The sequence below is a fragment of the Uloborus diversus genome, chromosome 8, assembly GCF_026930045.1.
Source record: "Uloborus diversus isolate 005 chromosome 8, Udiv.v.3.1, whole genome shotgun sequence".
Taxonomy (NCBI): Eukaryota; Metazoa; Arthropoda; class Arachnida; order Araneae; family Uloboridae; genus Uloborus; species Uloborus diversus.
In genome coordinates, this window is record NC_072738.1 from 85,784,332 (window position 1) to 85,801,058 (window position 16,727).

At 30.4% G+C, this 16,727-nt stretch overlaps 1 protein-coding gene across 1 annotated transcript in view; it reads right to left on the reverse strand.

Annotated features, from left to right (window-relative positions):
• The window catches only part of LOC129227818 (lysine-specific demethylase 5A-like), a 163,755-nt gene that overhangs the window by 17,444 nt on the left and 129,584 nt on the right, over window positions 1–16,727 (reverse strand). Inside the window, exons 19-28 of the mRNA XM_054862431.1 lie at window positions 16,208–16,332; window positions 11,580–11,733; window positions 10,617–10,737; window positions 8,387–8,533; window positions 8,084–8,292; window positions 7,724–7,862; window positions 5,698–5,877; window positions 4,023–4,169; window positions 3,748–3,919; window positions 2,447–2,685 (exon numbers count right to left, since the gene is read on the reverse strand). Coding sequence (XP_054718406.1) covers window positions 2,447–2,685; window positions 3,748–3,919; window positions 4,023–4,169; window positions 5,698–5,877; window positions 7,724–7,862; window positions 8,084–8,292; window positions 8,387–8,533; window positions 10,617–10,737; window positions 11,580–11,733; window positions 16,208–16,332 — 1,633 coding nt within the window. The remainder of the gene's footprint in view (window positions 1–2,446; window positions 2,686–3,747; window positions 3,920–4,022; window positions 4,170–5,697; window positions 5,878–7,723; window positions 7,863–8,083; window positions 8,293–8,386; window positions 8,534–10,616; window positions 10,738–11,579; window positions 11,734–16,207; window positions 16,333–16,727) is intronic.

A 16,727-nucleotide genomic window follows, 5' to 3' on the forward strand; every position in this document is an offset into this window, starting at 1 on the left:
TTAAACTTTTTTTTTTGTATTTTATGTATTTAATTGCAAGTAACAAAAAATATTAAATTACTTATTTCAGTATAAAGAACTCATAATGTTAGTAAATGAGTAAAGAAAATATTTTAAATACAATCAAGGGACAGATAACAGAAATAAGAGAAACATAATGGTTTTCTTAAAGCGTATGTCCAATTTGTATAAATCTTCGCAATGATACATTACGTAAATTATTAGATGATGTCTAACCTTTTTTTTGAATCGTTAAACTAAATATGTGTTTGTCTTTTGATTTTTAAAATTGTGAAATGTACATTAGACATGAGATTCATTTGTAGATACTGCAAAATACTTTTTATGCTCAGAATACTAAATTTTAATTTCATTTTTACTTATATTTTTCGTAGAAAGCTATAATTACGAGGAAATTGATTCACAAGATTTTATTCTTGGTTACTTATAATTATGTCTTAATTCTTACAGTAATTAATTTCTTCAATTATTCACTGTGCCAAGGTCTATTTATTAAATTTATGGTACTTTTTTAGTAGTTACAGATTTTCAAGTACCCCTATAGAAAGCTCAACTTATGAGGAAATGAAATTATGAGATTTTAATCTTATTTATTAATCATGAAGCTAAATAGGTTCAAATGTGAATATTAAACATTTATTATCAATTAATTCATTAAATATTCATGACTTTCCAAAAATAAAATAAATCTTCCTGCAAATAGTGTTTAAACCAAATAAACCTGGTTTAAACACAAACATAAAAAACAGGTATTTCACCCTGATACTGATACAGGCTTTAATTTTGGACATTGATTATCATATTAGTTGTTAATTACATATATCCATGTGCCCTGCAAAAATTACAGAAAAACAGCACAATGTTACTTTTATAAATAAAAAATATCATAAACATTAAATCAAGAAATAGTTATTTAAAATCATATGATATAATGTATACTAGTTTATTGTAATATATGTATAATAGTTTGCAATAAATGTTTATATATATTTTAGAATTATTAATTTATTTTAATTTTTTATTCATTTTAATTGAGTTATTTAGGCATTATCTGCATTACTCCTTTTTTCTTTTGCTAACAATATTTGTTTTTTGTTTACTTATTTTACAAAATTATAAAAAATCAGAAATACATAGTCTGCGTACTAGCCTGTGCACAGCCATAATAAAAAATGAATCACATTCATGATTTTAAAATTTTTATATTGCTTATATTGTAGAAATCAATATCCAAAATATCATGATATTTTCGAAATAAATATCGGACATATAGCGTGATATCAGCGAACCCTGGTCTCAATAAAGCTTTTCCCTCCATGTTAAACATTACCAAAACACATTATCAAATTTTCATGCTATGGCACGAGTTTCATTGTTGAAACACGGGGGTTACTCGATCATTGGCTATTATACTTGTATATATGAGGATTGCTAAAGTACACATTGCAATTTAATTATTAAAGCATTCATAACTCATTTCTTAAAATTGCTACAAATTTGGAAAAAAATTTAAAGAGGAAAATAATAATCAGCAATTGTGGGCAGGTTGTAATCCATAAGCCTTCGACAATTTCAAAAAATGATGAATGATTTCAATAAAAAAAATTACTGCATTCAAACAGGAACACTTCCGGTGCAGAGGTTAGAAAATCGTGTTTGTTTTAGCAGAGATATTATCTCTGCTAGCGACTTAAATGTAAGCATTTAAGTCACTAGTCAGTGAACTTGACTTTAGTAAGAACTAGTGGGCTCATGCTTGGCATAGCGGAACCATGTGCCTTTAAACACCTGTTTTGGCTCAAGATCTGGTCTCATGCTCGCCAATGACCATGTCCATGCACAAAAAAATGGGTATTGTAATGGGGGCTGATGGCATTGTATTTTTGCCAGCGAAGATTATTTAATTTAGAAGTAATAGTGAAGATCTTTACTTGATGAACATCATGCATATCTGTAATATGTATGCGTAAATGAAATTAACACAATCAATGCACATAAGCTTTTTATTTATTCATTTTTTTTTGAAATATTCGGCCTTAATTGTAACTAAAATAAAATTTTAAAATATCAAGAGAAGGTCAATAGTGAATAATAGTGCATGTTAATTTGCCAGAAGGTTATTCATGCTTGTTTTTCTTATTTCTAGGCAAATTTTATTTCTGAAGTGGAACAGGAGGAGGTGTCTTATTTGATTCCAACTTCATATTAAAAGTTTATTTTCAGAGCAATGAATATGCTACAGTGAAACCTGTATAAGTTGACCACTTGCGGTGCACTACTTTAGTGGTCAACTTACAGAGGTTGATTTATATGACAAGGGTTAATTCTGTGCCTGAAAAAAGCGGTCAACTTAGACAGGTGGTCAACTTCACAGGTTTTCCTGTATTAGTTAAACTAGCTGAAAGAAACATTGAAAAATACCAACCTGCCAAGACATGCCTCTTTCAGTCAAACACTGCAATGCTTCTCCTTCTGGAAGTCTGACTGGCAACTTTTGCAAAGAAACTAAAAGTGATAAAATTGTTTCCAAACGTGGTCGACGTGATCTCAAACATAACGGACATAAGAATTTAACTTCTTTTGCTAGTTGTGCTAAAGCTGTTGAAGACATTCCAGAGGACTGTTTTTTTGCAGAAGCGGACTTTGGTAGAGGAATGCAATTCACTAAAATGAAATAGAAAAGGTGGTATAGAATTAATTTCCAGACAATTTCTTAGCACATTTTGAAGCCTCTAAAATTTGAAAAACGATTTTACACATAAAACTGCATCCATTTATGCAAAGAGAACTGGAAACATTAAAGATGGATCACTACTTCTGAAATTATAAAATAATACATGGCAGATATAGTTAGGCATGTAATTGCAGCTTTTGAAATAAATGAATGTTCTTGTGAATGCATATTCAATATAAGTTTGAATAACACTTAATTCTACCACACAGTCCATTTGGTTTTTATTTTTTTCAAAGCTTATACACATTAGCAAATTCAATTTTAACAGACCTAATATTGCAAACTTTGAAACAGAAATAGGTAGAAAGAATGAACAGGTAAATATCAACATTAAAAAAAGTTTACTACTAACGGGATAACTATATAACCACATATAAAGGGTGTGATTAATCTCATGCACTAGGTTAACAAGGCAACTAAAATAATCTCTTCCTGATTATTTCTTTCAGATCAAGAATTTCAGAAGTCATGTTACTAAATCTTCTATAAACTTAGGGAAATAATTTGTCTGGCGCCTAAATACTTCTTGGCACCAGAGACTTTAGAATTCTTGTTGGTTTCTGCACATGTATATTTTAAGAAACTCTGTTTGCTATGCTCATTTACAAGATAACTGCTAATTTCAAATATGCTTTTATGGTACACAATTTCAAAATTTTATCAGTCTTTACAACAATAAAGCTCAAATTATTATTTTGTCCTACAAAATAAGGCAGATGCATGCTTGTTAGAAAAATTTGATTCTCAATATAAGAACAGTTACATTATAATTTTTACCAAAAATCTAATTTTAACTTTTAATAACCACATTCAAAGGAAAAACTAGTGCGATGCAACTTTTGCATGATTCTAAAGGGATTACTTGCATACATAATACAATATTGCATGAAAGCATATTTATTCACAGCAAACTTTGGCAGAAGCATATTTAATAGGCAAATAAAAAGTTTATTATTTTACTGCTATAAAATATGGCTGAATAAAATACTTACTGTGGAACCAATCTTTACATAATTCACACTGCAACATATTATTAGTTAAAGGCTTGTGACAAATACAGTAGCGAGAATCTACACTATCCTCTAAACGTGCTCGAATATTTTTCGCGCGTAACTGCATCATAGCTTCTATTTCCAATCTCTCTGCTTCCTTAAAGTTTGCAACCTTCAAAGCAAACAAAAAATCATTTGAAACAGATGCTTAAATTTATTTATTTTTACAGATTTTATCAGTTAATCTCTTCAATTTCTTTTCTAAAAGCACTTACAATTGTGGCAGGATCTTTTGCTTCCTCAAATTTTTCATCTAAACTCATGGAATCATCACCACCAAAGCCATCTTCACTTTCCCTTGATTTCTTCTTTTTACCTCTTACAGCTGGCGGTGCTCCTATATCCTTCCTTGGTGACAAAACCTGTAGATAAGCATAAACAGCTGGTATGAGTTTAAAATGTTCGGCTACTCTTATTAATTAAGTTGATTTAAATACTTTATAGTTAAAACACACACATATAGTGAAGCTTCAGTATGTCGAACTTTTATGAGCCGAAAACTTTGACAAGCAGAAGTGAATCTTTATTCCTGTCCAGCTAATAGGGAAGTAATGTTTTTTGTTTTGAATTTCGCCGAGTTGAAATATTCGATAATCCAAATTTTATTTCACCACTGTCGTAAGGTTTTCCTTGTTAACAAATGAACAAAAAAAAAAGTCTCAAAAGAGGTCTAAACGAGGTGAATCTAATAAATCTCCGACATAAATTTCCAAACTGAATGATGCTTTTTACGAAAGAAAATAAAAATCCAATCAAACACAGATTTTATGGATTTTGTTGCAGTTGATGACAGAATTTAAATCACAGAGTACCCAACTGATGAAGATATTTTATCATGCATAAGTGGAAATAGCAAAAACATTTCTGGTAATGAAGAGAAGTAATAACTTGAGCCAGTGGTGAAATTACCTTCTACTCAAGAGTAGCAGACCTATTGCACGTTTTTTATAGAATTCTGTCCCATCCAAAAGTTTTCGACTTCCTGTTCAGACGTTTTAAAAAATTAAATACCTTTTTTTTGGTAAGTTATGTACCAAAACTGCTATATTTCAACCATTTCTGCGAAGTGGAACTTTGTGAAGGGCTTTTATGTTGCAAAATTTTGCGTAGAGGTTGAAAACCGAACCAAATTCGAGTCTGGATCGACCTTTGAAAACTTTGCCTTTACCAAATTTTTAATTAAATTTCAATTATTATACTAACAAATTTCGAAATTTGAGTAATTATGAATTAAATTTAGTATACATAAAACATTTTCAGTATTAATCTGGTTTTAATAGTTTACGTTCATTGTAAAATTATACAGGGTTAATACATTGCATAAGCATATCATCAAATCAAGCACCTCTAAGGGACAAAATGTCCAGTCCCCTTAGTGTCCTTTATTAAGAGGTTCTAGTGTAATAACTTCAAATTAAAAAATCTTAATTGTAGAATAAAACTATTTGCCCCAAGCTTTACCAATGCAACTCAATTTAATCTGCTCTTAGCTTTGACCAAATGAGAGAAGGAACTACAGTTCCCTTAGACCCCCTCCCAATAATATGTCACTATATAGTGTAAATATTTCTTCACATATTACATACTTACATTCATGAAAGCATTGCAGTACTTAAATCTGAAATTTTGATTTTGTCTAGTGTAAGTTCTGGCCATATAACAGGGATGGGGGTTTTAGTTCCCTCAGCCATCCTTTACCTATAATTCTGCCACTGTATATATGTACATACATATAGATATTATGTACGTACATATATACAGAGCGATTATATTTTATATGCACATAAATTCATAAGTATGCTATTTTTTTAATCTGATTAAATTTTGTGTGTCACATATCAATAGAAAATCTAAAACATACAATGAAGAAAAAAAAATTTCAGCTCTTACTTCTATTAAATTATAGCATGAATTCTTTTTCAAAAAAGTACGAGCAGTTTTCTCTCTCCATGCTTTAGCAGCTTCTACATGTGCTTCAATTTGAGACAGTTGTTCCAAGTGAATAGGAATAGGTCTGCCTTTTGTCACCAAATATTCCAATACTTCAAGATATGGATTGTGAGCACCACTCTGTACAAAGAAAATATTTTAATTAACTTATTTATTATTTAACAGTTTTCAGGTAAACTGAATAGTGCAACATTCATTGAAAGAAGGTGTTGATAACAACAGGGAACAGAAATAACTTATGTAAAATTTGTGGGAGGGTGAGACGAGGGGGGCGGGGGCTTCATTCCCATTTTTTAGAACTGTTTTATTCTGGGCAAAACCTGAGCACTATTCAGTTTTTAGAAAAAGGATTAATAATGTGCATCACTGAAATGAGCTCTTAATAACAAAAGGAAACAAAAATAACTTCTGGGGATTTCATAGAAGAATGAGGCAAGACAGGCTTCATCCCATTTATATAGAGCAGCTTTATTCTGGAAGATATGAGTTGAGCCATTCTTAACCACTCCTCTTTGTGGTTCACTGGCTAACCAACCCTCCTCATATTCCACAGGGGTGCAAATCCCTCCCAAGAGCATTGTCGAACCCCCTAAATCAGAAGCTCACCTCTAAAACAGAGAAAAATACTACTTAAAACACCCTCCCTTCCCTAAAAATTTCAATGACAGAGTCTGCACCATGACCCCTCTAGGTGAGTACACCTGTCTTCCAGAATAAACAGAATATTTTCCCATTACTATTTTGTTATTTCAGCAGCAGTTATCATCTGTTTCGAACCTCAGTGCAAATTGTACCAATTTATAGTAATATAAATATTTAAATAATATGTAAATTCAGGAAAGAAATAATGTTTCAAGTGAAAATTCATTTAAGTGTAAAATATATTTTTTAATTATTATTTTAAGCACATTTTAAAGGCATTTTTGCATTTTTTAAGGCAATCTTTGAGATTTTTCAGGTCATCAATATCCGGGCCCTACATTTAACTTGTTTAAAAATCAACACTTTTATCATAATTCATTACTCATTATGATTTTTAAAAAGTCAAGATCAGTCACTCTTGGTCATGTATGTAAAATACAAACAAATATCAAGAGGAGAATTCAAATAAATTGTAAGAATACTATGGGACACATCTCTCACACACAAAAAAATTATATAAGTCGTTTAGAGTTAATATCAGGAATCTTTTATTAAAAAGATCTCAAAACATGTAATTTGATCTCTTGTAGGAATAATACTAAATATCAATACTGAAAAATAATCATTCATGAGATGACTAAGGATGAGAAAATATAGAAATTAAAGTTTTAAATTTTTAGGATAATTAGAATAAATATTAAAATAATAGGATGTTTTAGGGCAGGTTAGGGCAAAGCAAAAAAAAAAGAAAAAAAAAACTTAGAATACAATTAACTTTAAATCTGGATAACCAAATTCAAAAGAATTGACTCAGAATCCCTCAATAAATATAACCTCATTTAAAAAGGGATTAAATACAAAAATATTTATATAATAGTTGAAAAGAAAAAAAGAAGAGTAAATAACTAACTTTATTAAGAAAAATAGACAGTTCCATATCATTGAGTTTCGTATCGTATACTGTAAATAGTAATAAAATAAAGAAAATGAATTAGGGTTTTAAAAACAGAGATCTAATTTATCTTCCTTTTCCCCCCATTGAAACAGCAGTCTGTTGACACACAATCTTTTCTAGACACTTGTAACACAACTATTATAGTTTTATACAGTTATAACAGAATAAAATGGTAGTATCACATCTAGTAATATAGAATAGGGTATAGCATAGATAGAGGTCTAAAGAAATCTTAGTTGATCTAACACTTAATGTAAAACGTAGAATTTTTACCTGATAATAAAATCTACCATAAATCTGTTAATTTGATGAAATAAGAATATTATGCAGTCTTTTTAAAAAGAAAGGCCCAAAAACAAATTCAATCACCTGTACAGCTTGAACTTTTGCTATCCAATCCTTAGCTTTCTTCACAGCATCAGTTAATTGAAGAACATTAGGTAAGTAAACAGAAACACTACCTGCTTCTCCTAAAACTGATTCTAGCACAGCAAGTGGATGTTTAGGTCTGAAAAGAGAAAAAAATTAAATGAGCAAAATAAAAAGAATTGCAAGTGTTCCTTCTGGGATTAAAGTTTAGTAAAAGCATTTTATAAATGGCATTTTACTTCATTTCAAATCTTTTATTTTCGCACAAGCAGAGGTATAAGTGAATTTTTCTATTTATTTTTTTTTCTTTGACAAAAATATTTGAGGCTCATTATGAATACACATTTTATAAAAACTAACCTAGCCTGCAGACAAAGTTTTGCTTTTTCTTCCCATCGTTCACCCATTGTAAGAAGTTCTTGTAATTCTGCCAGAACTTTTTCTACAGTGCAGTGAGGTGGTATATTGATGCCTTTCTCCAAAAGTTTTTTGAGAACTTCAAGTGTTACCAAATCAGGGTGAATTAAAGATGCTCGTACTTCTTCCAACCACCTGCTCTGTTGAAGTTTCTAAAAAAAAATGAAAATTCAAATATATATACAAATAACATATATGGTTGAATGCAAAAAAAAAAAAAAAAAAAGAAAGAAAAAAGAAAGTTACCTGTTTTAACTGAGGTATTTCAGCTAAATTTAAATGCAGATTCAGACCAATTTCAAGATATTTTTCGAGCTTACGAGAATCTGATATCTCTTCATTGATAAGTTCAGAAGCATCAGATCGAAAAGTAATTGTTCTATCCAACAAATCCTAAAAATATTTTTAAAAATTAAGCATTGCAGCAAACTTTAATTTCATAACAGCAAAATTTTCTATAAATAATGGTCCTATGTAACAATGAGAAATGTATGCATTTGAAACTTAAAATACTAAGTGACTTCCTGCTAATTATTTACATATATTTATTACCATTATATTAACATATTGAACACATGACCATGCTAAAAAAAATAATTAAAATAAGGGATGAAATTCAGAGTTCCCACTCCAAAGTGGAAATCAAAATAAATCAGTCTTTACATAAATTTAGTCTTTCTTTTACTTATTTAGAAACATTCTGCACAAAAATCAGGTTTCATACTCAATTTTCATAGCCAAACTTTAGCACTTTTTTAGCATCTTAGACGGGGAAAAAATAAATAAAAAAGAGCACTAAGTAATAACACTGTTTAGCAACTTGCCACTTAGATAAGTTGATTATTTGTTTAAAATACACACAAAACAGAGCAACTAATGATTTTCTTCATAGAAACTTCTTAACTTTCTTGAAACAGAATAAAACTTTTACTGAACCACTCGTGCAAATCAAAATATGCACCAAACTCAAGAGTCTCACAGACAAAATATCTCATAAAATGCTTTATCTACCAATCCGAGTTCATTAACCATGCACAATAGTTTTATTAACATAACATAGCAAGTACTGGTGACGATTGCAACAGAATTTAGCTGAGAGTCAAAAGAATTTCTTGAGGAGACAAATAAGACTACCTTTTTTTGTCAGGAGCACATGGAAAATACCAGATGGAATAATATTCAGCAGTTCCCTTCTCTTCCTTTCCTGCTTCCATAAAATAACTTTCAAGTGCATTTCCTCACTTGCATGAGCAATTGCATTAATACCGAGTGTCTTTAGTGCCCAACTATATGTTAGCTACATATTAGTGCATTATTAAAAAAGGGAGCTCATTTTGGAAATTAATAAAAACCTGGAAGTGTAATGATTCATATATTATTTTAATTTTTAATAAATTTATTTCTTCTTTTTCTTGTGGGATCATGTGCTCATGTGCATGAATAGTAAAATTACTACTGCTGTTCATTATTAAATGGAAAAATGAAGTAAAATAAGGCAAGCAAGTAGGTGAGATAAATGCAACATATATATTTTTGGGTGTGAGCTGAATGATAAATTGTTTACACTTCTTGAATATCTTTACTAATAATAATAAAGCTGAAAGTCTGGATCTCTGTGACGCGCGTAGCACCTAGACCGTTTGGCCGATTTTCATGAAATTCGACACAGAATTAGTTTGTAGCATGGAGTGTGCACCTCAAAGCGATTTTTGGAAAATTCAATTTTGTTCTTTTTCTTTCCCGATTTTAAGAACATTTTCCTGAGCAAAATTATCATAAAATGGACGAGTTAATTACCAAGTTATCATAACATGGAACCGTAACATGGGCAAGCCAATTGGCGAGAATTTCCCCATACATTATTTGTAAGTATAACCAGGCGAACCAAAAGACCTTTTAATTTTCTACTATGGGCAACGCCGGTGGGTACCACTAGTTAACAATAAAAGAATTAAAGTTTCAATTAAGTTACAGCCCAAAAAAATTCTAAATTTGCAAAATCAAGAACAACATGATCAAAGTTTAAAAAGAACTATAAAGGACAAAACTATGAAGGACACTGGGCTCCTTCCCAGGGATTATTAGTGTAGGAGGACAATGGAAAAAAAAAAAACTTTCTTTTACCATGGAAATGGCTGAATTAAATAAAAATATGGAAAGTATTTATTTAAAATTATTTGTTTCGGACAAATTTATGTCTTTGAAATTAGGAATTGTTCTTACAAAATTATCCACAGCTTCTAACATTTATAATCTTGAGTAAATTTCAGTATGTCTTTTCAGATTTTTAATTATTACTAAGTATCAAGTATAAAGGTCACGAATAGACCACGAAATTCTAAACAATCTAACAATATATAACAAACCATAACACATGAAATATTTATTTTAAAAAAATGTCATATGTACAGCAAGAAATGTGTGCAATCATAATATTTAAAAAAAATACAATAAAAAAATCATCAAAATTCTATACCTTTATTAAGAACGCCTCTTTAATTTCACATGGAAGGGTTTGAATTTGATGACAAAGAATTTGTAACTCTTTATGTGAGATCAAACTGGAACCAGAATAATCAACAGTCTGTTTGACAGCCCTAAAAAGAAAGCTACCAGATTCTAATGACACAAAATTCAGATATATATTTTCAAATCAAGTTATTGAATATAGAAATACAAATAAAGTACTAGATATATACCCAGCATGGTTACAATTTAAGGTATTAAAAATATCTAAATGGTGGCAATGTTATAACAAAGGTTGGCTATTTTTTGGTGCAAGCAGAAGCACACAGAGTACAATACCCTAGCTAGATATTAAACAATAAATAAATGAAATTAAAAAAAATCAAAGCTGCAGATTATCATCTTTAAATGAGGCAGTGAGAAGCAAAGGGATGCAACTGACAAAATTAAAAATTTGGAGGTAACCAGTACACAAATGGAAGGTGAATTTCTCCTCTGTCTGGGGGTGTTATATCGAACTAGTAACCCTAGTAGATTCTGTTATACAGCATGATTTAGAAAAAAAATTCAATGAAAGTCTACCTAGGACGTTATCTTTAACTTTAAACGCGTTTTACTCAAAACTTGAAATTGTCCACTTATGTCTCTTTGCTTCTCACTGCCTCAAATGTGATTTTGTTAGAGGGATGTCTGGTATCCCTACTCATTTTACTGATACTTATTTGCTTACAACAGAACATTTTAGCTTTAGATATTAAAATCCATTCATTCTTAATCTTAGATATGCAGAAATATATTCTATTCCAAGCTGATTTGCGGAAATTTGAAGATTAATAAGATTCAAGATTAAATGACTTAAGATTTAATTACTCACACCATCTTTAATCATGTTTTGATGATACAAACAGGAAATATTTATACACTTAAGCAAGATTTATTTCAAGCAATGAAAAAGAACAAAAATAATTCAAACCTTTTCCGGGGAGTTTGCTTGCTAAGAACCTTTTGAGCGTTGCATGAACACTGTTCAGCTTCTTCTACTAGTTTAATGAGTTCATTAAGCAAGTCAGCAGGGGGAAACCTTTTTTCTTCTGCTTCTTGAATGAACTCTTTGAACTCAGTAAGACCTAGAAGAAAAGTTTATATATATATATATATATATATATTTTTTTTTTTTTAAAGTTACAATGTTTGATTTTCTTCCTGGACAGGGTTGAGTAATGATGAACTCATTCAATTATTTACAGTTATAATAACTTTAACCCCAGTCATACTATTACACCTGAAACTTATTTATTTTATGTACCTATACAGTCTTTGATATCTCAAAGATGTCACTCAGTTCATGTGCCATTACCACCTATTTAGCATCCCTGAACTGTCAATAATTTCAAGTGCCATTCCATTATAGCTGTTCCTAAGTTATCAACAATAAACTAGGATTGGCACGTTTTTTTTTGCCGTAGGTGAAAAAAAACTGTAATAACTGTCCCGGCAAAAATACCTTTTTGCCAAAGTGGAAAAATGGAAATTTATTTTCGGAGGAATGTTACTATTTCACTTTTAATAAGTTTAACTTACAATAATATAAAACATTGCTTTATTGTTTTTTTTTCTTCTTTAATTATTACTTAGAATAGTCAATGCATCATTGGAACAGTAAGCTAAATGCAAGTGCTATTCAGTTTGTAAATTAAAACTACTGGACCATCTTCTATGGGGATAAAAGTATCTTGTTCATCTGTGGGTTTTCTCCAATAAAAAAAAAAAAAAAGATACAGTCAAGCCTGCTTAATGGAATAGCCAATTTTCCATGGGAAAATTATTCCAATAAGCGGGATATTCCATTGAATGCGATTAAAATAATAGACATCAACGGTTTGGTACATTGAAAATCGAAAATGTATCACATTAGAAGGGATGTTCTTTTAACAGATATTCTAATAAGCTAGTTTGACTGTGTAAGAAATAGTTAGTCTTTAAATAACAATAAAATACAGATTGATTTTGCATTTTTTAAATATAGGTTTATGTGTTTTTAGTACATACACATGTATGTATAGGTATGTCCTGTACACCATCTATATATATAAAAATGGACTTTGGTAAATTTGTTCCCTAAGATTTCAGAAACTACCCGGCAGATTTGGCTGAAACTTTCACCGTTTGTTCTTTTCGGTACTGGGGAGGTTTGTAGACCAGTTCGATAAAAATCCGATTGATAGTTCCTTTTTTATTCTAATTTGTCCAAATTTTCGCAGAAATGCCCCAATATGACGGTTAAAAAATACGTGCACATATTAAAATTATGTGTCCATCGAAAGCGCTTATTTTTCTGCTGAAGATGGCATCTGTTAGAAAGTTCTAAGTTGTATGAAAAACGAGTTATGGGCTTTTTTTGTTCCATGTTCGATGGCTTTCCTCAACCCAATTTATTATTTAGTGTATCATCTCAACTCCCAGTTCATAGTTAGAATTGTTGAATTTTTTGTGTTTCGTCTGACTGAGGCTTTTCTCAAGTCAAATCCTAAAGTAAGGTTTTTTCCTCAAGATTGGCTAATAATAACTATAGATTTGGTTGATTATTTTCCATTTAAACGGAACTTTAGTATAATTAATGGGTTTTTTTTTTTATTATTTGTGCTGATGGGATTTTTTAATCATTATCCAATCTAACAGCAGAAACCTCGCCAAAATTTATGCAGGTTGATTTCAGTAGCGGATGCATTTGGCAGTTTTTTTCAACTATCACGGTTTTTGAAGTCAAAGACTACGTAATAATGTTTGTCGGCTTTCACCATGTAAACAAAATATCGTCAATCAAAGAATCTTTAAAAACTTTTTTTACTGTAAAATAATCCAGCAACTAAATTAGGCAAATCCATAAACAGCACAAAGACTTCCATTAATGTGACTTTGTGCACAAATGCAAACCATCGCCAAATTTTACTACTTATTTTGGAAACATTACGGATGAAATTGTTTAGCGCTATTTTATGGTGACCAAAAGTATCTTAGCATATGGCGACAATATCTCTTTAACAAAAATTAGTAACATACCGTTTTTCAAATTAAGGAGGGGGAGCATTATCCAAGTTATCCGAAACGATTCCCGCAAATTCGGTAATATTTTAAATTGCACCAAGAACCCACAATAATTGAAATTTTCCAAAATAACTAAAGCAAGTTTAAGGGGATCACGGGCGCGCGGCTATATTTTTTTAAACAGTTCGTTCTTCAATATACAAACAAAGAAGGTAAGCCTCAATGTAAAAAAAGAAAATAAGTATTAACTGATAAATCTTTTTAAAAATGTGAAGTTTAATTTCATATTTCGGAAATTCTTCAAATTTATATACGCTTAAATTTCGTGTTTTCGTTTCTAAATGAATACTATTTTGCTCTTTTTACTTACTGCTACTTTAGTTTTATGAGTAAGGAAGGAGCTAGATTTTAAGTCACGTCAAAAAGGTGTGTTTTAAGTTCTTTCACTTAAAACAGAAAACAAATGCAAGTAACGATTGTTTCTGATAAGTATTGCTAACCCAGGCAACGCCGGGTATTTTTGCTAGTATTACTATAAAAGACCATATGACTTACTGCATCAAACTGAGAGACTGAATAAGTTTTTATTTCATGGATCCCTCTTCATAACAAATTTATTTGCAAAACAGATTGGGTTTTTATCAGACATTTGATTTTCAATACTTTAATGAATTCAGTAATTTTTGAAAGATCAAAGTACTGTATGCAGAAGGAAAAATAAGAAAGGAATGGGGGGGGGGGGGTGCTGGATGAATTCAACATGTCTGTTAATTTCATGCATCCAATTAAAATAATTGGATCTACAGACAGAAAAATCCATAGATTAACTTATAATTGCAGTTTAAAAAAAAAAAACTGACAGTGATAAGTTTGTTCACACAATCAAGCAATTTCAGTATTTTGCATCCTATTTGGGTCACATTTCTCACATACTTTAATTGACTATCCTCAAAAAACATTTTAAACAAGTCACCAACAAAGATGCAGAAGCAGATGGACTGTAATTAATAGAGGCCTCAATCAAAATATCAAGTATTCCTAATGTTAGTAATGCTGTAAAATCCCATCGAACAAATATCAATACAACAAAGTATCCATTTCAAAGAAATTAATTTCTGTTCCCCATTTAATTTCGATTACATCGTTTGAACCCCATTACAACGAAATTCCAGTTACAACTTAAGATCCTTAGAAGCTCCTTGTAAGGGGATTTTTCTGTAATTATTTTAGTAAAAACTTATGTAACGGACTTTCTTAACTTGGCCCCTTGAGTCAACTATAAATGACAGGTAAAAAAATAATAAAAAAGTTATTATGCACAATTTTTAAGAAACAGTAACCACCACTTATAGCAGAATAGGTAAAGCAAAAAATGACTCAAAGGAATGTTAGAGGACCTATAGCACAAAGTGGGATCAAAACTACTGGGAGAGCTCCACCAATCAATAATGCCAGGAGGTTAGCTCTGGGCCTTCAGCATGAGAGCATAATGTTATGTATATTATAACACTGTGTTTGATATTTTTGTGAATACTTTGCAAAAATACTGATTAGCTGATTTTAAATATTATTATCGAGAACGGAATGTCCTAGAAAGTTGAAATGTGGTATGTAGACTCCTAGTGGGGTTTAGTTGTGCACCTCCCCTTTTGGTTGCATTCGAGTGTTTCTAAAGGGGTCTTTTGCCCCTTTTTTTGGGGGGGAGGGAACCATTGTTGATTTCGATGTAAACCCAAGCGGTGTTATAATTTGGAAGACACTATTTGGCGATATATAGCCAGTCTTTTGGTCGCCAAGTTTTGTCACTTACTTGGCGACAAATTTGGAGATTTTTTTTTTATTTTTAAATTTGATTTCAATTTGGCCACTGTTGGTGATATTGAGAGAGTAAACTACTGAATCACATTAAAATTGTCAGTAATAGGGAAATGACATTAAATTGGGGTAAAAGGAAGTCATGTAATGCACACATCAGCTCGTTTCATTTTCGTGAACAAGGCATTTTTTTAAATTTTTATTTATGAGTAAAATAATTGGAACTTAGCTGGGCCTTTGTTTATGGTTACTTCTAGTAGGTAACACTTTCATGTAAGAATAAAATAAAAAAAGAAAACAAAAGGTTTTGAAATTGAAAAGAATTTGCATTCAAAAGTTACGTTTTCTGGAGAATAACCCATAAGCGTGAAACTATTTCATAGCAAACTCAAAATTGACATGATTCATCCTTAAATAGAAATATTGAACACTTAAATTCAAAAAAGATACACTAAATCAATTTTTTTTTTGTGCGTTTATTAAGTTTTTTGTAAAAACATTCTAAAGTTAAAAATTGAAAAAAAAAAAAAAAAAAAATCAGAAAAGAGTAAATGCTTTTATATTATCCATGTTTTTCTCAGCTTATGTTTTCCATGTATAAAAATTAAAAATGCAGTAAATAAAAAGGGGCATAAATGAGCAATAAGTATCATACTTAAGAAAGCCAGTTAAATTTTTACAGCAGTGGAAAAAAAAACATTTAAGCTCTCAAAATTGTGAAAGTTATAGTTTTTTACTCACTTAATTTACTTTTAAGAGGTGCATTCAGGGCATTTTTTACTTTGGTAGACCAAGTATCAAATGATTCAGCTCTAACTTTTAGTCGATGCAACATAGTAGGCAATTCATCTAGAGTGTAACGATACCTAAAAGAGTTATAATAAAACACATCAATAAAAATTACTTTAACTGTAAACCAATTAAACAAGTATGTGACACACTCATAGTGCTATTTAATAAAGAACATATAACAAGCATAAAAGTGCTTGACTAGAACAGGCAAAGGTTTTTTCTTTCCAGAGAAAAGATTAATTCATGAGTAGCTTAGAAACTAATGTGATTATGTTAAAAATCAAAAAACTGTTTTCTTACACTGCTAGCCACACAAAATGCAACACCAAGATGTAGTCATTAATGAATCCAAATTTTACACACATGATGACAACATTGATATTAGAAAGTGATTACGAAATTAAAGCAAACTGATCATTATTTGCTGAAAAAATCTTATTAAGGGAGTTTCAAGTACCATGTTGAGTAA